Here is a 21,725-nt window from a genome sequence, read left to right as displayed (position 1 = left end):
ACTGTCGTCTGTCTGCGTCGTCGTCGTATGTGTGACAGAGACAAAAACATTTAGTGAAAAAAAGAACAGCTGACGCTGCGGACAGAATTTATTGAGGTGTTAAGTTTAGCTTGACTTAAAATTCCGTCGATCTTCCGTTTTATATGATACTTAATAAGCCAGTAAACATCATTTTCGAATTCAATTTTATCGCAATGAAATGACTTTTTAGACCAGTGACTTGTTATTGTTGAGGCTCCTATTGACATCTGACGTTTCCCTTTGTAAATAAACAAACCAACCATTTTTTATGGCTTCTGTACTTGAAAAAACGGTCTACTTTCGGAACTTGAAGCACCGTTTCGCACTCAGTACCCAGGATAAGCGAAGGTACAGTTTAATAACTATCTTCTTCAATCGGGATCAAGGATTTTTCACTTTGGCTGGAGCAGATCTTTGTTCTGGCACGTCAAAAATAACACTGTTTTTACCAGTGTATGGAATTTTTGTATTTTGCAAAAAGTCAAGTAGCATCTTTACTTGCCAGTGAACAGTCGGAAATGGTTCTGTTTTCACTGAAGTTACACTGACCCCCATTCCAGCTTAACCTGTCTGGTGGCTCGCTGTGCTGGCTGTGCTGGTCCCCTGATTGGTGTTCTTTGCACAGGTAACAAGCTTCTGGCGATGAGGAAGGCAACCCGCGCGCAGTGCGCCATGCCAGTGCAGCAGATCAGCGTCAATCCTGTGGAATGGGGCAAGGAAATTCCGCACGGCATGGATGAGGCGCCCGAGTGGAGGGTGAGCTCATTGTGTATTTTGGTCGAGACCACTTGCTGTTTCTACTCGTCTTTCATTTCACCCTGCAATTAAAATCTGTGGACTGCGTTGTAAAATCATTTTATTGTTTTGTCTAGGAGGCAATATTAGCCTTGTCAGGAAATCCAGTTCCACCTGAGCGATGTATGTCTCAAGCCTCAACTCTATCCAACAGTTATGACATTTGCCGGTAAGTAGAAGTAGACATTTTCTGACTTGATTTAAAGTAAAGCCATGTTATTAATGTGTTAATATTTTTATGGATGGATGTTTTCAGGATATGCCATTGTGAGGGTGAAAGGGATGCTCCTTTGATAGCACCATGCTATTGTTCGGGGTCACTACGATATGTTCATCAGGCTTGTTTGCAGCAGTGGATCAAATCTTCAGATATTCGAGCTTGTGAGCTCTGCAAATTTCAATTTGTCATGTACAGCAAAATAAAACCAATAATGCAGGTAAGACTTCTACCTGCTCTGGACTTCCCTCAATCACATTGCTCTGATCACAATACTTATACTGGTTTCTTCTCTTTCACAGTGGGAGCAGTTGGAGTTGTCAGCATTAGAACGGCGTAAACTTCTATGTATGGTTCTATTCCACACTGCAGCATTGTCATGTGTGCTGTGGTCTCTCCATGTGTTGATTGATGGCACTTTGGAAGAAATCAACAAAGGATACTTAGAGTGGTCATTATGGACAAAGTTGATTGGAGTGACAGCAGTTTTTAGCGGAGGAGTAGCATATATTTTCCATCAAGGAAAAGCATACTGTGCACTTTGTCGACGTTGGCGAGCTTTCAACAGGTGAGCTCTACTTCTATTTTATCTTTTCTGTTTCGTACCTAGGGGTTGTTCTTGTGCACTAATTGGTATGAATATTTCAGGGTTATATACGTGCAGAATGCTCCAGAAAAGATAGCTTTAGAAGCTCATCAAAATTCTGCGCTCTCTCAAACACAATGTGTTGAGAGTGCAAACTCCCTCCTAGGATCTGGGGGCTGCTGTGGAGTCGAGACTGAATCTGCTTTAGCAGATAATCGTGATAACCTTCATGAGCGGAGTGCAAGCATAGACCTACACCAAGATCCAGCAACATCCACTAGTCACTCCAGTAAATCTGACGGCTCCATTTGCAAGCAAGACAGTATTCAAGAAAAGAGGATGTGGTTCAGGAGCTCATCTATTTACGGATCTAAAGATAACCTTGGTGCTATTTCAAAGTCTGGTTCACTCAGTAATGATGATATCTCCATCACATCTTATGATGAGCTTTCACACAACTGCCTGAGGCCGAGTGGAAACAGCATACATGAAGATATGGAACCTTTGCCACCACCTGCTGCATTTGTTGATATTGCCACCAACACTGAACTGGTTTATGAAAATGAGAAATTAGATATGAAAACCTCTTGCAAGTCGTCTTCCAGTGCAAGTGGTAGCCCAGTTCTTCCGCCAGACAACTTATCAAAATCCTGCAGCTCTTCCAGAGTTTCTCTCAACAAATTTCCAGAACAAACTCCTGTTCCCAGCCAATCAACTGCCATACCAGCATCATCTGATACTGTGCAGGAAGTGAATGTTGACATAAAGGTGAATAGAGGCCTCATGGTGGGCAGTGGTCTCACTTATGGCCGCCCAACACGAGTTGGATATCCATATTTACTGTCTACATTTCATCCATTGATACCACAAAATCTTGGTGTTGAGAAGGGAAGGCGCTCGGCCTCGAGTTCTAGTAGCAGCAGTGAGGAGTGTGTGGCTTCTCTGATGAGGCAGCAGCATGTTGCTCATGATTCAAACACCCCGAAACTTCAGCAAACACGTCCCTGGACTGTTGGTGGGCCCTATTTTCTGCAGTCAACCAGTTATCAGCAGCCTGACGAAACATGGAGTCACACAACGGATGATGTTCGATCTGAAAGGTCTGGAATAAGACCTTCTACAACAAGCTCTGACTCTTCAAACAGGTTCCAATGTACATCAAGGTCACAGTCACCACTTTTGGCTGCTGCTAAATCCCACCCAAAGCCAAAATGATTTCCCATTGTTTAATATTTGGGGCCAAATGTGCAATCTTACCTATTGTTAAGGCTGTGAGTGAAAATGAGTGCTTCATTATTTGTGAACTACTTTTTAGTCAAGGTTTGGTTTTAAATTAACCTGGTTCATCCCGTTACTTAACTAATGATGTAAGTTATCTGTAATTTTAATGTGTATTTTCAGTCTTTAAATGTCTTCCTCTGATGGTATAATTTGACACGAATTGTGTGAGTTTTTTCAGCTGACTGGATTTGCTAGAAAGCTTATTAAATCCTGTTTCCAGTTTTGGAAATGTTTTTTAAAACAAAATGATGCATGGTTGTTTAACTGGTTAGATTTTGGCATCTGAGATAATATTCCTTAGAACTTAACTTACTCCATGATTTTTGTAATGATACAATATATTAGCTTTACTACCTTTTTTAAGCTTAAAGTATAAAGTGAATTTGATACATATTAGGATACTAAGCTGTTCAGTCCATAGATCAGGTTTCTTTAAGAGATAGTCTCAGGTGCTAGAATGACAATGCCAAATCACTGCGATCAAATCAACATGATTTAAAGCGACCTTTCTTCGTTCACTGCCATTTGCGTCATGTTTCATTCCTCTCTCTCTCCCTGTTTTTGCTCCCCTCCCCAAGTGTGTGGTACATACCTGCTGCACTGGTGTAATATTAATGGTTCTAAACAGTTAAGTCAATTATGCTGTTTTGGGGCTACCTCTATCAACTATGTATGTTTTGCTTTTCTTCCTAATTTTTCTCATGCTGTTTTTGGCATTAGTATTTCATGAACATAGACTGGTCCTGCTTCAATTTTTAAAGGCCTCTCTTTTTTTTTCTCTCTCTCTCTCTCTCTCTCTCTCTTACCTTTGCAGGGCTTTGAATGATATGCTCCTTTTTATTTTTCTCTTGACTTTTGCTACATAGCATACTGTACCAAAATAAGACATGCTCTACTTTGTTTTGTGATATACTGTCTTTAGTCAGTTATACTGTATTTTGTTTCTGGTTCTTTTTGTTGACATTAATTTCCTGCTATGTTCTTTTGTTTTGTCGACTAGTTATTGTTTTATAACTGATGCTCTTTGTTTAGTTTTTTATTTCTGTGCAAGACTGATCTTGTTAAAGCAGGGTACAACCATGAGACCAGGACTAACCCTTGAAACATGTCAACTGGTTTCTCTTTTCCCTTTTTGCTTTATTTATTTCTTCCAAAAAAGATCAAACTTTTAATCTATGGCTTTGTTAATTTATTTGTTCTTAGTTTTAAGATAGCAGATGAAAATGGTTTGTACGTACATCTTGGATCCCACTGTTGCTCAATACCTGGTATGAGGGTACAATGCATATACGCCTGCATCAACGCTCAAACTCATCATGTGTGATCTTCCCTCTGTTACAAACTAGGTCTATAAAAATGAACATGCTGTATTTAACATCAAAATGTGAGTGGATTTTTGAATCTATAATAATGATCTAGGGTTTCTGCAATTTATTTCAATATTACCTGGTGCAGCACTTTAAGGACAATAACTTGAACATTTTATTTGCCAATTAAAGGAAGATACAATCTATCTCACATTTTTAAACAAAAGGTTGGGTTGTGAAACTGATCTAAGCTTGTCAAGCAACAAGAAGCAAAACCAGCAATCTTATCACCATTATGACAGCCTTAAAACTGTAGTACTTTTAATAGTGTGAATAGCTTGTACTTATATACCTCATACCTCAGCATGCAGACCTTGATGAAGTTTACCTTGTGTTCACCAGTGTATATATGATGTTGAGAGTCTGAAAGCATAGAAGTCTCTCAAAGGGATCTGTTTGTTAGACTTCGAGTGTACTTCATGGCAGCAGTTATTGCTTGATAGGTGACATTATTCTCCCCTTATAAACATTGTTTTGTAGCAAAGACTGTTTACTCAAGTAAAGAACTAAAACTTTTATATGACTTGTGTTTGTATGTATTTGAGTGTGTTGGGTGTTGTAGAGATAGCCTTTCAGGCTTTCAGCCTCAGACTCAATGTATTTCTCTCTCTGGAATCAGGAGACTCTAGTACGGTCTCTGATAAGTAGTTATATGTAGCGCTCTTTTCTCTATAATTAATTTCATTCTTATTCATGTACATGTTAGTTCTATAATTGTACATACTTATGTGTAAAAGCAAATTTCTTTTTCAGTAATTGAGTCAATTTTTTATTATGAAAGGAATTTGACTAACTGTTTAATCAAGGTTTCTGTCAATGGTCAGTTACTTTTCATTCTCTTGTTCTGCTAAACTTCTTCCAGTTCACGAGAGGACTCTTCCATTATCCCCATTGGCTCAAAACTTATCTAGTACTTTTTTGACTTAGATGAAAAAATCATTTCAGTTTATTGTTATACATTTTGACGAGCCACAGTATTACAAAGTGCTTTTCAGTTTGCTTCTGATCCTCTGTATTGTTTTTAGGAAAGTCTTGATCAGTCCTTCTGTTTTTGTCAACCCCAGTACTTAATGATTGTTTGACGTTGAAGGTAATTTACTGTATGGTCGTTCCTTACTTTTTGCTTTATTTCTTAATCACCAAAGCTTGTTGTTGTGCGTGAAAGTGTGAATGTTGCAGCGCAGCAATGTGATGTGATATTTATATGTGATTGAAATATGTTTTGCTTAATTAATTTAAAACTGCAAGTGAGAGGGTGAAGGAAATGTTTTGTAGTTTTTTTTTGTTTGTTTTATTTTTTGGTGACTTACGGTTTTAATCCTTTTGACTTATATGTACTAGCTTACCCTAAGCATTTTACCAAATTTAGGTATATACCTTATACAAATATATATTATGGTCACAATATTACTTATGTGTACTTATTGCTGTGGACTTTTTGAATATGAATAAAACTTTGATTGTCTTTGTGCGGCTACATCAATGCCATCCACTGCCTCCTTTCACCTTAAGACTGGCCTCGTGCATGAATGGTAATGGAGACTTGCTGCACGTGCCACGCGCTTCGAAGGCCCGCCTCCGCCATGACAAACCCACTCCTGTCCACGAGAGCCGAGGCTAAATGCTAAATCGGCGAGTCCTGCGGCGTCGACGGCGACCCGGTGGCGGCGGCGACGCCCTCTGGCTCCGTTTGGCGGCGCGGTCGGGACGTGGTCCTGCTGCGACTCTTCCTCGCCCTCCGCGTCCTGGAGCTGGAGCAGCGTCTGGAGCCGCGCCTGGAGCAGGCCGACGCCGACGTGGCCAGCGACACGCAGGACCGCGTCACGGCGGCGGCCTTGGCCTCGGCTCCGTCCTCGGCCGGCAGCACGGCCTTGGCGGCCTCGGCCTGCAGCAGGGCCGCCTCCCCGAAGGACGTCCGCGACGACGAGGCCGTGGCCGGGGCGGCCAGCTCCACCAGCATGGTGGCCGTGCTCGTGGCGGAGGCCGTGGCGGCCACACTCCTCGGCGCTGGGTCGGGCCACTCCCGCTGTACGGGGGCCAGCGGGTCGAAGTCCTCGATGAGGTCCAGCAGGGTGTCGGGGAAGCCCGGGCTGTAGTACCTGCAGACAGCCAAGTCGGAGTCCTGGAGCACTGGAGGCGCCTGCCGTGGAGAGGGTAGGCAGTGCCGCCCGACGCACTAGCCGCCCGATTGCCTACCCTCCAGGCGGCTGGCAGGGGCGTCGGGTAGGCAGTGCCGCCCGACGCAGTAGCCGCCCGATTGCCTACCGTCCCGGCGTACCTGACGATCTCCTTCGGAAAGCAGCAGTTGATGACGGCCACGCTCTCGGCGATGGCCGACCCGGGCTCGGCGGGGATCTCCTGCAGGCGGCGCAGTCCCCCGGTGCAGACGAGCAGGCGGCGGCCGCGGGGGTCGTTGGGCAGGATCTGCTTGGAGTGGACAAGTAGAGATGCAGAGAAGAAGACAACGGCAGGGGTTCAGGAATGCCATATTTATAGACTTGGCACGGCCTGCGCGCAGTCTGCGCGTTGTCTGCGGAGATGGCCTCGACGCCGTCCGCGAATGGGGTGCGGAGGCACGGAGTGGCACGGAGTGGCACGGAGTGGCACGGAGTGCTGCCGGGACATCCGCCCGGAGGTCCAAACTTGAAACGAAAGTCAAAAGCCTCAGCGCCGCGCCCTGTTATTAAGTCTACAAGTTGATCCTCGCCAACAACGCGGAGGGTGGAGGCAAGCCGCTGGACCTGACTCTGGTTCCTCCCTGACGTCGCGACCTTCAGGGGGATGAACCGGAGGGGGAGGGGGAGTTTGAAACACGAAGCGAAGCCACGTAATCCTACATCTCGGGCGGGTGGGGCTGTCTGTCATCGGGCGCCTGTCGGCGGAGGCGGTGGGTGGCAGGGCGGTGGCAGGGCGGAGGCAGGGCGTACCCGCCCCGCCTACCCGCCCCTTACGGCCGGTACTTGGGCCTCCGCCGCCGGGCCGGCCAGAGCGGCTGGCGATGAGTGGTGCCGAGTCGTGCCGAGTGCCGCCGCCTCTGCTCGCTCTGCTTTCGCCATATCAATGAAAAGCGAGCCCGCCATCGAGCCCGCCAAGGCGACCGTCACGATGACGTCATACGCGAAGGACACCCCCTCCCCCTCCCCCCTCGAGAGCCGCGCCTCTCCGCGCTCGTCGAAGGAGAAATGTCACCGGGACGTCGGGAGCCGACAGGCGGATGTGGGATGTAGGAGGTTCACTGCTAGACGAGCGGCCTGCCTCCTGCCTCGGCCGAAGCGAATTGGCGAAGTGGCCCGAAGTGGCGGAGGAGGAGAGATGCAGTGCTGGGGTGGGGGCCGTGCGGCGCGGACTTCGGAAAGCATCACCTGCTGAAATCCGGAGGCGGCCCGGAAGCGAACCCGGAAACCGGAAAGGAACTGTCGCGTATCGCGCGCACTTCCCCCGGCTTCCCCTCGGATGGATTCCGCGGCACGACCTGTCTCCTCCGCGGACGGGCAGCGGGCGGACAGGTGCAGGGGTGGCTTCGTCATGCCCAAGGCGGGGCGGGGCGGGGCGGGGCGGCGACAGGTGAAAAAACGCGGAAGTCTCACGGGGGTGGAATCACAAAAGGGAGCGGGAGGATATTATTTTGCCACCCCGTCCGTGTGCCTGTCCATGTCCGTCCCCGTCGGAGCCCCTCGTCCCCAGGGGGTGGTCGGGCTGCGCTGGGCTGCGCAAACGAGGCCGCCTTTCTTCCCCGCCTTTGTCATTCCGCTTCCGGGGCCACGCGTGGGGGCGCGGGGGCGCTGTGCGGGCCGAACAGGTGGCCGCGTGCGTGGCTGCGTGGCGCCCGGGCCCGCCCTGCGCCTCGTGCGTGCGGTGCCTTGGCGGCTCGACGGGGGCCCCGGGGGCCACCCCGCGGGCGGCTGGCACGGCGACCGCGGGGCCACGGCGGCGCGCTCGCTGATTTGAGTGACTGGGGCTGCGGGCTGATTCCGAAGGGAGCCTCCGTCGCCTCTGTCCCTCTCGCACCTCTACGAGTGCGAGAGAGACACAGCGGCGACCTCGTTGCGACGGTGCCGCCGCGCCACCGGGCCAATCAAGACCTTGTCATCAGGGCTGCCAATTATAACCCTCGTCATCGGAGACGTGTCGCTGCGGGGTGGCGGCGTGTGGCGGCGTGTGGGGGATTACCGCTGAAGAGGGCGCCGCGTGGGGCCAAGCCTTTTCCTCCTCCTTTGCCGAAGCGGCGCGGTGGCCCCCCTGGAGTACTTTATTCCCTCGCTTGTTGTCTTTGTTTTCCCAAGTCACCTTTCCTAGAGCCTTTAGCCTTTGCTGGCGGTGCAGGCGGTGCTTGCGCGGGCGGGCCGCGCGGTGTCCTTACCGCTGGCCGCCTGACGCACGCTCCCGCGTCATGCACTCGTAAAAACGAAAGCCGCTTTTAATTCAACTTGCGAAAAGTTTGTTTCGCTTCTAGCTCGCGTCGTCGCTGTCGTCCCATTGTGTAACAGCGGGTATGAGGTCGGCGTGCGTGCGCGCGGTCGGCGGCCGGCGACGGGGGAGGTTTGGACTACACCGCGGTGCGGGAGGCGGCGTCGGCGGGGCGAGAGCCAATCAACACATTCAACAACCCGGCCGGGGCGGGCCGGCATATTGGAGCGGGTCGCAAACAAGCTACAGTCAACGCGCCGGGGGAGCGGCGGCGGCGCGACCCCCAGCCGGCGTGGCGGCGACCCCCCGAGCACGGCGACGATGAAGGGGATTGGAGGCGTCAGCGCCGCGATCCGCCGCCAACTTTATGTCACCCCCTTCCTGCAGGCTGATTCTGAATTCCGATCAGTGCTTTGGCCTGGCCGTCTTTCGCACCCCTACGATGCGCGAGAGAGACGGCGCAGTTCGGAAGCAGCCGCCCTCAGGGAACTGGCACCGGTACGCCTCGGGGACCGGATCGGGAAACATCGACTCGTCCAACTAGATTCAGCAGACTCCGGTGGGATGGCGGTGACGTCAACCCTGGTCCCCGTTGTCCAGCAGCCCCCGGGCGCCAAGGGGTTGCTGTGATAGCCACGAGAGGCCTTGGAGAGAGGGGGGGGATTTCCGGTCGGTTCTCTTCCTTCAATGCTAGAGTGCTTAGGTCAGGCAAGAAGTCGTCACAAATAGCAAAGACCGGCATGAAATTCGTCTCGTCTTTCTGAATAAGGTTTTCTATAAATGGTCTGACATTCGAGCGGTGGCGGGAGAGAGGGGGGCGCGCCGCGGCCTGCGAGTGGATGATGTGTCAAGCACGCCGAGTTCGCGAGTTCGCTCCGCCGCCCGCGTTCGTCCCCGTCAGGATGGCTCGCATTCGTCGAGACCGTTGCCCTTGGCTCCGCAGGGCTGATTCCGAACCGAGTGTGAGAGAGACAGCGCGACAGAAGCGATGCTCAGCCCGCAGGCTCAGCCAATGACGCGGAAGAAAGCCGCCATCTCTCGACGAGGGACAGGGACGCTCTCCAGAGGGCGGCTCCTTACTTTGATTCACCGACCGCGCGTCGCGCCACCGTTTCTTCGCAGTGTCGGGGGGGAAGGGTTCGGCTCGCGTCGCGACGACGCGGTGCGGTTCCCGCGTCGCCTCGTTGCCGCGGCCCCGAAATGGCCGAGACAAAACAGTTCGGAGAAGCGCGGCAGGCGGCGGCAGGCGAGGCGAGGCGGCGAGGCCCATCCGCGGGCCCAGCCTCCAGCCCGCGTCGTCGCTGTCGCTGTCAGCGGCAGGCCCGCGTGGCGCTTTGGGCCGCGTGCGCCGCGTGCCTCCACTGCCACTTTGGGCGCCCCTCGCCCCTGGCCGAGCCGTTCTGGGGCACGCCGTCGTCGCCGACCCGGCCGGCCGCCCGCCCGGCACAGAGGATTTACTCCGAGCGACAAATACAGCGCATTGTTGTGTCCGTCGGCCGCCCCAACGTGACGGACGTCCTCCTAAACGTGCCTCTCGTGGACAATGCAGTGCACAGAGGCCGGGCCTTACAGTGCAGGGCCACGTGGGAGTTATAGTTACGCCGCTATTTTCTGGTCCTCATCGCCATTCAGCGCCCAGCCTCATGGCGCGGCCCGCCGCGGTGCCGCAGCCCCGAACGCTGCATCTCTCTCGCACGCACGGGGCACGGGGGCGGCCCCGACGGGGTGCGAGAGAGACAGTTCTGAATCGCTCTGGGGCCCGTGAAAGTAGCAGATCCGGCGCAGAGTGGTCGGCGGGGCGTCGTGCGTGGAATGCAGCGTGCGTCGCGGGGGGCATTGCCGGGGCATTGCCGGGGCACAGCCGGGCCATTGCGATTCCGCGCGCGGGCTCCGGGCCAGCACGTGCAGAAGGCCGCCGTCGTGGACCCCGCGAACCCCGCCAACGGGGGCCATTCGCTTTTCGGAAGGATAAGGATAACGACGGCGAACAGACTTCATAATCACCCTGTCTCTCTCGCACGCCTGTGGTGCACGCCACGAGTGCGAGAGAGACAGCAACGAAACGCTGCTCGGACGCTCGACAGACTGCGTTCGTGTGTGTGCAGAGACTGGCAGGGGCGCGCTGAACGCCGAAGCACGCCGAGGCGCAAAACATGACAGAGACAGACTGCCCTGACCTACACCACCACCACGCCTCACCTCTCCTCTCTCTCTCTTTCTCTCTCCTGCCTTCGGCCGTCAGGGCGTCAAGCGCAGTCAGTCAAAATATCTGGGTTACAGTGCCGCGGCGGCGCGGCCCGCCGGCCGAGGGAGGCCTCGGGAAAACTCTGCCCGTGCGCATCCTCGCCCCGCCAAGGACGCCCTCCTCGGCTGCTATTTTAAAGGCGCCACCCGATCGAAAAGTGGAGCACAGCAGCGCGCTTATGGCCAAAACTGTCGGGTGGGGAAGGGGAAGGGAAGTAGCGACAAAAGTGCCCCACCCCCCACCCCACCCAGGACTTGCCGACGACCGTATGGTTTGTGTGTTGGAGGGATCGTGCGGGCCGAACATACAATTACCGTCTAGCTGTTTCCCTGATCGACTAGCTTACGTTCGGCTCCCCTCCCCCTCCCCTCCCACCACACTGCGGCACTCGGACCCCTCTCTGCCTCACCCGCTCGCTCTGTCTCTCTCGCACCCTTACGGGACGTGCCGGGAGTGCGAGAGAGACAGAGCGGTCAGCCTGCGATGGCCTAGCGAGTCACCCCGCGGTAATTATCCCGTCGTCTGTCGCAGGACGCACCGCGCCGAGGGTCGTTCGCGTGACGAGGACGCCGCCGGCCTGCCAGCGCCGCCAGGGACATGGTGGACGTCGGGGACCTCCCCTGGGGAACGAACGACCCGCCGCACAGGTGTGCCTCGCAGCGGGCGATGTTGCCTACCTGGCCCGGCGCTCTCCTCCGAACTGAGCTTTCCGGCGCCGGCCGCGGATTGCGGATCGGAATGTTTGGCAAGCTGGCGGCCTCTGCTGCCAGGGAGAGGGAGTGAGGGACGCCCCGACAATTGGAACGACACGGTCAAACTCGAGATGACAACGCTCACGGCCCGTCGCTCGGTTTCGCAACGTCGCCGTGCGGTGGCGGTGCCGGTGGTTGTGGTTCTGGCGGCTTCCCCGCGTGCTGCGCGCTCCTCCCTGCCGCCGCGACCCCTCGCGTGATGTCACGGCGGACACGCGTGCGGTCGGAATGCGCCGCGTGTCGCGCACGCCGCGCACGCGTGACTCACGGGTTTGGCCGCGCCGCCGGGCCCAGCGCACGGCAGCGCACGCCATCTTTTCGGGCCGCGTCGCGCTGCGTGCATGCAGTATCGAACAGCATGCAGCATGCACTGCGCGCTCATAGAGCGCCAGCGGGGCGCAACCTGCGGTCGTTTTTCGTTGCTCTCTCTCTCGCGCCTACAACGAGACGCCCGACGGGTGAGAGAGACAGAGCGACGAAAACGACCCCCGGTATCAGTCTGCTGACGGGGCGCTGACTGCCAGTCAAAGCCGTCACCGCGAAAAGGCAAAGGCGGAAACAGAAAACGGTATTCGCTGGCTGCATGGCTGGCTGTGGCGGCGGCGGCGTAGGCATGGCCTAGGCGAAGGCGCCCAGCAGACAAAAGCGTCCGCATGACGCTGTGGCCGCCGCGCCGCGCCGCCGGCCGACAGACCAAGTGTCGCGCATTGTGGCGGCCAAGGCGTCGCCGTCGTCGCCGGCGTCGCGGGCCCGCCGCCAAGCGTCGCGGTGACGCAGGACCGCAGGACGCCGCGTTACGGTGTGCCCGCCGCGACTCCATAAGCAATTTGAAACAACACATCGCGACCAGGAAACCGCGCCGCCACAAGCAGGCCCCGCGCTTTGATCTGAGCTTGCTCTGCACTAAGGCTTCCCCCGCTCCGAGGGCGGCGCGGCGACGCGGCCGGGACGCCCATTGGAATTCGTAATCAGACGCCGACGCACGGACCGGTGGTGGACTGATTCCCAACTGTGCTTTCGTCGGTGTGTCTCTCTCGCACTCGCGGCGCCTTTCTTAGGCGTGCGAGAGCGACGGAGCGAGGCGACACTGTGCGGAACTAGCCCGCAGTGCTCCCTCTGAGTCATTGAAGCTGCGGCCGGTGTCATCGGCCACCCCTGCTGTCCTGCCTGGTCCTACCGCCTGACTCACCGCCAGCATCACCGCGGCGCTAGACACGCTCCCAAATTTATTCCGTGACGTCATCATTCTCGCCGCAAGCTTACTGCAAGCGCTGCGTGTGCTCTGCAGAAAGGGCGGGTGGGCGGCTTGCACAGGGCTCAGGACTCCATCAGGGCGGCGGTGGCGGCAGTGTCACACTGGAATATAATTGCCGTCCTCGGGGCTGACAGCGCGACAGCGCCCTCGGCCGGAAATGGCCGGAAATCCCCGCCACGTGGGACTACCTCGCCCGCGCCCCGCGCGCCGCACCGCCGCAACGCCGCACGCAGAGCGCCGCGCGCCTACAACAAGTGCGGCAAGCCGGCGCTCCGTGCTAAATATACCGGCGTGCGAGCTGCGCGGCCCGGCGCGGCCCGGCTAGGGCAAGGGCCTTGTCGCGAACCGCGCCGCGTGCCAGGCACGCCAGGCACCACGACGACGCAGGGCCGCGGCCACGACGGCGCCCTTCTGGTCCTGCCCGCGGGGCGGGCGCGGCAGCAGGCCGATGTCACCCTGTCTCTCTCCCACCCCTTGGGGGCACCCGACTAGCGCGAGAGAGACAGAGCGACGAAAAAGCGCCGCTCCGAACCATCCTGCAGGGCGGGGTGGCGTACTGCAGCTTGCGTTCCATGTTCTCCGCGGCCCCGTCCCGGAGCCCCAGCCGATAGGGTTCGCGTGCCCCGCGCGCGTAGGCCTAGGCCGAGCCGCGGGCTGCCGAGCGATGCCGAGGGAGCGCGGTTTCGTCGCTCTGTCTCACTCGCACCCCTACGGCGCGCTCCATGAGTGGGACAGAGACAGAGCGACGAGACGGATCTTGGAAACGGCTCGGTTGGCTGGCGGGGAAAAGGGAGCCGAGCCCTTATCGGGGCAGGGAAGGGCTGGAAGGGCTGGAAGGACGGTCCGGAAGGGAAGGGCCGTCGCCGCGTCGCGGGGCGCCGGGCCAGGCCGAGGGCCAGACCAGCGAGCCGACGGACCGACGCGACGAGCCAACCCCGTGCGGCGCGGCCACGTGCCCGTCGCGCTGCCCTGGCGCCGCGGTCGCGTGGACGCGTCTTCGCGAAACGCCAGCCGAACCGAAGAATGAATGACTTGGACGCGGAGCATCGATTGGCCCGCAAGCAAGGCTAGCAAGGCCCGGGGCCTCACCTCGGCGCCGCACCGCACAGCAGGCCGCCGACTTCGTCTCTCTCGCACTCACGGGGCCCCGCAGCGGTGCGGGAGAGACACGGCGACGCCGCTCTTGCCAAGTTCGCCGTTTCGCGGTGCCGTGCTCGCTCTTTCCCCTTGCTGTTGTTTTTATTTGTTCGCCGCCTCTGGCCGCCTCGCTGGAGAGAGAGGTGGCCGACCGCCGCCGCTGCGCCGCCGCACCTCGTCGCACGGAAGGCGGAAAGGCAGGGCGCGTGACGTCCGCCGCGTCCGCCCGACGCTGGTTGACGTCAAGCCCGGCACGGCGCTGCCCGGCACGGCGCTGCCCGGCCCGCCCAGCGACAATCAAGTCGGACGTCGCCGTGGACGTCGCGGCCGACGTGGCCCCAATCCGCGACACACGCCTCCCACGGCCCGGGGCAGAGGCACTCACAGATAGGCTCGGGCCGGCGAGGGAAGTGCCAGAAGGAGGTGACTGCCCGTAAAGAGCGGCGCGGCACTCCGGCGCGTCACTGTAAGGCCTGCTGTCAGCTTACTCTCAGGCCTCCACACCTTGGCCAACCCTTGCGGCCTCGGCCCGTTGCCAAACGCCGCACTTTTCCTCTTATCGGCGTCCCTAGATAAGCCGCGCCCTCGCGATGCACGCTGCGTCGGCCCCTGCGGCCCCCTGCGGCCCCATCCGGCCCCATCCGGCCCCATCCGGCCCCTCTGACGTCCGCTCCGCAGCGAACCACTCAAGGTGGCGGGGCTCTCGTTTCGCGTCGTTCCGTTTCGGCGAGAGCGCGCCGCCAGCGCCGCCAGCGTCGCGATGCTCGCACGAAGAGAGTAGGGAATTCCAGCCGGACTGGCGCTGTCTCTGTCGCACTCATGGGGTGTCCCGTAAGGGTGCGAGAGAGACAGAGCGACGAAAACGACCCTCGGAATCGGAGTGTGCACGGGGACGTCGCCGTGGCCGCGCAGTGACGTCAGTGGCCGAGATGAACTCAGTCAGCTGCTGGAGGAAACATCCGCCGTGGAGTCCCGCTCCGAAACCAGTCCAGCGACAACACCACCACAACAACCACGGCGCGACGCTGCCCGCTGCTTACCGGCGGGAAGCATTATTTGCACGTCACAGCTGCTTTCACCTTGTGCGCACGTGGGCGTGGCACCGCTCACTCATGCTCTCTCTCTCTCACACACACAACTATCGCGACGCCGCCGAATTAAAGGTCATGTCCGTTACGCGGGGAAGTCGCGTGGGAAGCCCCGCGGGGAAGGCGCGCTGGACCAGGACGGCAGTGTATAGCGAACCGGTGAGCCGGTCCGCAGGGCTTCTGCCCTTGCGGTGCCCTCGGACTGCCCTTGGCAAGGCCGCCAAGGTCCCTGCGGGCCTCCCTTGATCCACTCCGGCAATGTGTTTATCCAGAGCTTCGCTTGCACAGTTCCTGGAGCCGTCCCGTTAGGTTTACGTTAAGCCGCCCCGTGCGTCACGCGTGGAGACGGGCGTACTCATTCTCAAGAGTCGTTTCGTCGCTCTGTCTCTGTCGTCGCTCTCATGGGGCGTCCCGCGGCGCGGGTGCGAGAGAGACAGAGCGACTCCCCGGAATCGCTCGGCGGGATGCAGTGGCGCGTCACGGCGTGTGCGTCGGGGACGACGGGGACGTCGGAGACCTGCCCCAACCGTCCGGGGTCAGGCCGGTCAGGCCCGGCCAAGCGGTCCGCTCTCCGGTCTTGTCCGAGAGGCCCTGGGCCGCCTTCATCATCATCATCATCATCATCATCATCATCAGCGCTGTTAGGCCTCAGCAGACCTCTAGCGTTCGAGTAAGCAGCTACTGTAAGCGAAGGACTCAGACTGCAAACCTCAAAGCAGGCAGAGTCCCGCCTGCAGCAACCACCCTCTACTTGGGGGGTATGAGGACAGCCCCCACAGGCCGTGAAAGCAGTACTCATCCCAAATTGGTGCCCCCCGCATTACACCAGCAAGTGCACCGAACGTGGAACGCGGAGTCCAAAAGTTATCAGCGGCATCTTGCATACTTAATTCTCCTAGAGAGCCGTGGTCCCTCTGCGAGCCGTGGAGGTCAACAGTTAATCCCAGTCAGAATGGAGCCGCATTGTCACCCGGCCTCCGCAATCAAGTTCTGTGTGTTTGCGCTGAACAACAGGGTCTGACCTGCAGGCCAGCGCCAAGCCAGCGCCACCGTGGTCCATTCCGTTGCGTGGCCTCTGCTGGCGTCGGCCTGGCGTCGCCCGGTCACGTGACCGCACTGCTCGTTACCTGGCCGTCACGTGGAGCGGCCCCAACCCCTCAGCCTCCAGCCGGCGGACCGACCAAGGGTCGCCGTCAACAGGCTGTCAATTACTCGCGATAATGAACTGCTGGGGAGCGAAGCGAGCGAAGCGCGGCGAGGCCTCAAGTCGGCCCGGAGGAGCAGAGACCGTTTCCCTTCTTGTCACCATTCTCTGAATAAATTTCAATGCCGACGCCGACGATGATCTTTCTCGCGAATCGCAAAATAGAGCATCGCGCCGGAGATTATTGGGTCGACTCGGCTCCTTACTCTCAACTGCCTAGTTTTGTATTGTTTTTAGCCGGGCCAACGCAGTCTCGTGCTGAAAAAGGCCAGCTTCAGATGCGCTTTGGCAGGAGAAACATCGCCGTGTCCGACATAAGGCCTTTTCCCACGGTCCGCCCACTGCATGGCTAGTGCGTTGATTCAATGGCAGCGTTCTCTGAGTGGTGACTCCAGCGAACCCTTCGGACAGTGTGCCGCGCGGAGGGCGGGCCGGGCGGGCCGGGGTTGCGCGACGCAGGCGCCAGTTTGGCCACAGTTTGCCTTGATTGCCGCGTCAAGGGGCGTAACAAGGGTGCGAAAACTGGAAGGCGAGGCCGAGCGCCAAGCTCAAAGGCAACGCAGCGGCGCCACGCCGCGCCACGCCGCCACCCCGTGCCGACGTGTCACGTGCGCGGCATCCACTCGGTCCCTGTTGGTCTTTGTCGCCCCTCGCTGGCGCTCGCTGGTCCTTGTTGCTCCTTGTTGGTCCTTGGTCGCGCGACGCCGCGTCCTTGAGGACAACAAGTCCGTAACGATATTACGTCGCGTGCTGCGCGTCTAGACTCCCAAGAGTGGCGTTTCGCCGCTCGGTCTCTCTCTCGCGCACCTCTACGGCACGCCGCACAAGTGCGACAGAGACAGAGCGACGCACAGCAGGCTCAGAAGACCGGTGGAGGCGGCCAAAATTCTAGACGCGTTTTGAGCTTCAGAGTCGCTAAATGGTACTCGAATCGAACGTGTGACCCCACCAATGGATTGCTCTCCGAACGAGGAATCCATTGGTGGGGTCGCACGCTCGGTTCGAGGCCCATGCGTCGAGCCTGCGCGTCAGGCGGCGCGAACCGCTTCCCAGTAAACAGTGAACCGGTATGGCGCCAGCAGGGCGCCAGATGCAAGTGGCGTTGAAGGCTGCGCCGCCAAACCGCCGCCGCGGCAGATACCCGAATGTGAGGAACAATATTGGCCCACGATAAGGTGATGTCCCGGACGGCGAGACGTAACGCACACGCGCCGCTCCAACCACTGGCGGCTGTCAGAACCAACATGACACTGTAAAAAAGTCAAATTTTAAACAATTAGTAGATTTTTTTGTCAGCGATACCGATGTGTAATCTGTTAAAAAGAGACAGAAGTGTGTGCATGGGATGGCAGGTCGACTCGCCAATAACGGGAAGCGACGAATCGACCGCAATCACTATCGAACAACCCCCGAGCGCGCCGCAAGGTGCCCCTCCACACACGTCACAAAAATAGAGTGAAGCGTTTGCACAGAAGGAAATGGTAGCTGATGAAAAGTGCTGCTCGTTTGGCGAGTGGAGGCCCTGGTGAGTAGTAAGTGCTGCGCAGTGCTGCGGCGTCGAGGGTCTCGAGGGTTCCCGCCATCCCGACCGCCATCGGCGCCAACTTAGATGCACTTTGCAAACTAACTAGACTGCCGGCCTTTGTCGGGTCGATCCCGACCCCATCCCGCACGCCCGACAGGCACACCCGACAGGCCTGCGGGGGCAACAACTTTCCCATTCGCCTCCCCACGCCGCAGCCGCACCGCGATGGCCACTCTGTCTCGCTCTGTCCCGCCAGGACGGCTTTTCAATCAGATCGCCACCGGAAGGCTGTCTGTCCGTACGTCCCTGCAGACTGACTCCGAGTCACGCGTCGTCGCCCCGTCTCTGTCCCACTCACGGGGCGTTGCTTGGGGGAGCGAGAGAGACAGATCGACGAAGCCCTGTTTCCGATCTACGTAGGGACACCCGCGTGGGGAGGTGACGGCTGCAGCGGCGTCTCCGCGGTGGTTGTCGAGAGCACTACCTTGTTCGCAAACGCGCGGTGACGCCGTTGGGTTGCATCACGTGGTGAGCGTGTTCACGGCCTCCAAGTTCGTGCTCCAGTTTGCTGCGGCTAAATTTGGCGACGTCAAGCGCGTCCGGGGCGGCCTAGAGGGCGGCCCGCTCAAGAAGGGCCTCGTTGTCCATGTCTTTAGGCTGTCCGTCTGAACGTCCATATCCGTGTCCGCGTCCATCCGTCGGCCGCGTGTTGTTACGGGCCTGGGCCTCCCTGGCCCGCTTCCCCACTCTTGACCGCTATTCTTAGACCTGTCGGCCTGTCCGGCGTGTCCGGCCCCATTGAACCTGGAACTCCTATTCCGTCCCCAGGATTCCCCCGGGCCACTCGGGGAAGGACAACACACGCAGTGCCACGCAGTGCCACGCACGCGCGGCGACAAGGAGGAGAAGAAGAAGCAGAACGAGTCGTCGCCCCTTCGCGAGCCTTTGCGGGTGGTTCCTGGAAGAGGCCCCTTCCTAGAGCTTCCCAAGACTCCGGCTGCGTCAGGGCCGGGCCCCGACCTGGAGCCTCCAGTGAAGTCCCCGCGGACTCCGGACCGCGGGCCCAAGCCACCATGTGACGTGCGTGTGATGCGTCGGGCCGCCAGCTCACGAGCTCGCGGGTTCGGGTCCGTGTGACGTCAAAGTGGGGCCACGCGGGAGAAACGGGGGGAGGGGGGGGGTAAGCATTAGCCCGGAGAGCGATCCCGAGCCGGCGTCGCCGAAACCACGTCAGATGAAGTGACGCGGGGCGAGGTCTGTCCACAGAGCACTAAGTAAAAAGTGTCGGTTCGGCTTGCGAAACAGACTGCCGAGTGTAGGCAACTGAGCCGCGACGCCGAGCCGACGCCGACATATCGGCGCAGTGCCGCCCAGGCCCTCTCCGCATTATCAAGCAGGATGTCACCCACGAATGAAGCTGTCCGCAGCTGTGCCGCGTCGCCCTGTCTCTCTCGCACCCTAGCGGGAACGCCCCGTGAGTGCGACGAATGCACTGTTCGGTCTGCCGCCGCCCATGCAGGTGCGGTGTGACAAGTCACGTGACAGTCACGTGACAGTCACGTGACGGGCGGCGGTGCAGCAGCGCAATGGCAGGCCTTGGGCCGTCGCCGTCACGACGTGGAGCACGCTGTGATTATTCACCGAGAATCAAATGTGTGTGGGGCGCCAATGAAATGCACAGTCGGCTGCGTGCCGTGCCGTGCCGTCGTCCCACGACATCCCGTCGCAGTCCTACGGGACGCCGCCCTGCCGTTCGATTCCGAACAGAGCTTTTCGTCGCTCTGTCTCTCTCGATCACGGCAGTCACCGCGCCGCACATGAGAGCTTTATTGGAATGTCTCTCGAACGAGGCTTCCGTCGACATAATTCGTGTTGAGTCGCGTTCGAGAACTATGAGCTGGCCCCGAAACATGCCCCAGGTTTCGGTTTTGGGTTTTGGTGCTTTTTGTACCCGCCCGACCCGAAGGCGTAGCTGACTGTGCGTCGCGACGACCCTCGGCGTCGCTGCGTGCGCCGCCCCTTTCCTTTGACGAGATGTGGGTCACAGGGGCGGGTAGGCGCACTGGCACTGCGGGGCCAGGCCGGGCCATGCCGCCGGGCGATGCATCGGGGCACTGCCGCTGTTCGGCGACGCGTCCCTCGCTGCGTTGCCGTTCCATCATCGACCTGGTGCGGCAGGCTCAGTCGCTCCGTCTCTCTCGCACTCTTGAGGCGTCGCTTGTGCGTGCGAGAGAGACAGAGCGACGGAATCGCCCTCCGCGCCGCCCTTTCGTTCAATTCCTTGACTGACTTTTGCCAGGTCGACGACCGCTCGCAGGCTCGTGCCGTCGCTCCGTCTCTCTCGCACACGTGTGGGACGCGCCATGAGTGCGAGAGAGGCCTCCGGTGTCCGAGCGCAGTAGGCGGCATGGGCCTTCCCCTCCGCCATTAATTTTGGCGGTGCTGGGAATCACTTAGCGGGGCTAAGGGGCCGCGCCGTGCTGGGCCGCGCTGGGGCGTCGACGTGCCCCGCGTCTGTTATGACTCGTTCTTTTTTTTTGCGCGCCTTTCGCCGTTTTTCGCGAGGCCGCCGTCGTGCGCCGCCGCGACTAGTGTGAGTCAGACCCAGTCAGACCCTGACCGCGGCGCCGCGGCGCTCGGCGGGGGGGTGCTGGCGGTGCTGGTCGGTGACACGGCGGCGGAAACAGAACACTGCACTGCAAGGCTGGCCGACAGCGGCGCGCCCTGCGGGCACGGAGGGCCGGACAGGAACCGACTGATCAATCATTTAGAGGCGTTAGGATGCAACAGCTTTCCCGAGTCCGCCACTCACGTGTCGCGTGGACATCGAACGGCGTCAAACGGCGCCCACTGTGTTCCCAGAATAGACCGCGCCAGCGATTCCTGGTCATGAACACACTCCGCTCTGCTCGGCGTGGAGCGTGCAGTACGAGGAACGATAAGTGAGAATCGGCCCTGCCCGACTCGACGTACGGTGAGCCCGCCGGCGCTGACGTCACAGCATCGCTGCCTGCATGTGCGGGGCATGTGCGGGGCGGCAGGCGACACGCCCAGAGGGCCAAAGGGCAAGGCAGTGCCACTGGAAATAGCCAGTGGGCTGGAATCAGGCGGGGACTGCCCTTTCATTGACTTTAATGGGGATCGCTTGGGGCTTCTGTCTTGTCTCCGCCGCTTCAATTGGCCGGGCAGGGCGGGGCGGGGTGCTAACATGCAGAAGGACATGGGGGCACGCGTGCCACTGCACGCCAAGTCGCCGTGCACGCATTGGCTTGGTTACCCTTTCCAAGCCGGTTCGCTCCGACGAGGTCCCCTGCCTGCGTAGTTTGTCGCGATTGGACGCTTTGAACTAGCGATTTCCTTGGAAACGGGGCGCAGGGCTTCGGCTTTGGCACGGCGCCGCAGCTTGGCCGTGGCTGCGCACGCTGCGCACTGCACGTGGTCCTGGAAGTCCTGGAAGCGCGTGCCCCGCGGCACGGCGTTGGCGGCGCGGCGTCGGCCCAGCAAAGCCACGGTCTCCGGGAGCCGCGGACCGCGGAGTGGGCGGCGCGGCGATCGAAGCGGGAGCGAGAGAGAGAGAGACGCCGCTAGCCGGCGCCGCGCCGCTTTGCCCCCCTCCGCCGCGCGCTGAGCTTATAAAAGCACACCGGGCGGCGGCCGGCGAACCAGACCCGCGTCGACCGCCTTGCCGCGCAGAGCCACCGTCGAGAGCTCGAACCTCGAAACCGCCGCCGCGGACGCGAACTGAAAGACGCGAGTGCAGCCCATGCTAGTCGCTGGCTGCGAGGCCCTAGCCGCACTTAGCACCAGCACCACTAGCAGTAGCCGGCACCAGGACTTCCCCTTCA

The 21,725-nt window shown here is 58.5% G+C and overlaps 2 protein-coding genes across 3 annotated transcripts; one reads left to right on the top strand and one right to left on the bottom strand.

Annotated features, from left to right (window-relative positions):
• The first annotated feature begins 3 nt into the window (after positions 1 to 3).
• Positions 4 to 5,734, top strand: LOC117640281. Of its 2 annotated transcripts, none has more exons than XM_034376644.1 (6): positions 4 to 369; positions 647 to 777; positions 894 to 985; positions 1,073 to 1,253; positions 1,336 to 1,601; positions 1,682 to 5,734. In XM_034376644.1, exons 2-6 carry the CDS (start codon positions 664 to 666, stop codon positions 2,832 to 2,834), a joined length of 1,806 nt encoding a protein of 601 aa, XP_034232535.1. In that variant the 5' UTR covers positions 4 to 369; positions 647 to 663; the 3' UTR covers positions 2,835 to 5,734. The 2 variants fall into 2 exon arrangements, with proteins under 2 accessions (XP_034232535.1, XP_034232543.1); XM_034376652.1 differs by having other exon boundaries at positions 30 to 96; positions 1,682 to 2,834.
• On the bottom strand, positions 5,582 to 21,645 carry LOC117643789. The gene is made up of 4 exons (XM_034382886.1): positions 21,544 to 21,645; positions 6,546 to 6,691; positions 6,222 to 6,366; positions 5,582 to 5,614 (listed from the first exon to the last, which is right to left on the bottom strand). The coding sequence occupies exons 1-4, from the start codon at positions 21,643 to 21,645 to the stop codon at positions 5,582 to 5,584; spliced, it is 426 nt and encodes a 141-aa protein (XP_034238777.1).
• Positions 21,646 to 21,725: the final 80 nt, after the last annotated feature.

The sequence above is a fragment of the Thrips palmi genome, unplaced genomic scaffold (genome assembly GCF_012932325.1).
Source record: "Thrips palmi isolate BJ-2018 unplaced genomic scaffold, TpBJ-2018v1 HiC_scaffold_1, whole genome shotgun sequence".
In the NCBI taxonomy this organism is placed as follows: Eukaryota; Metazoa; Arthropoda; class Insecta; order Thysanoptera; family Thripidae; genus Thrips; species Thrips palmi.
This window is presented reverse-complemented; position numbering and strand designations above follow the sequence as displayed.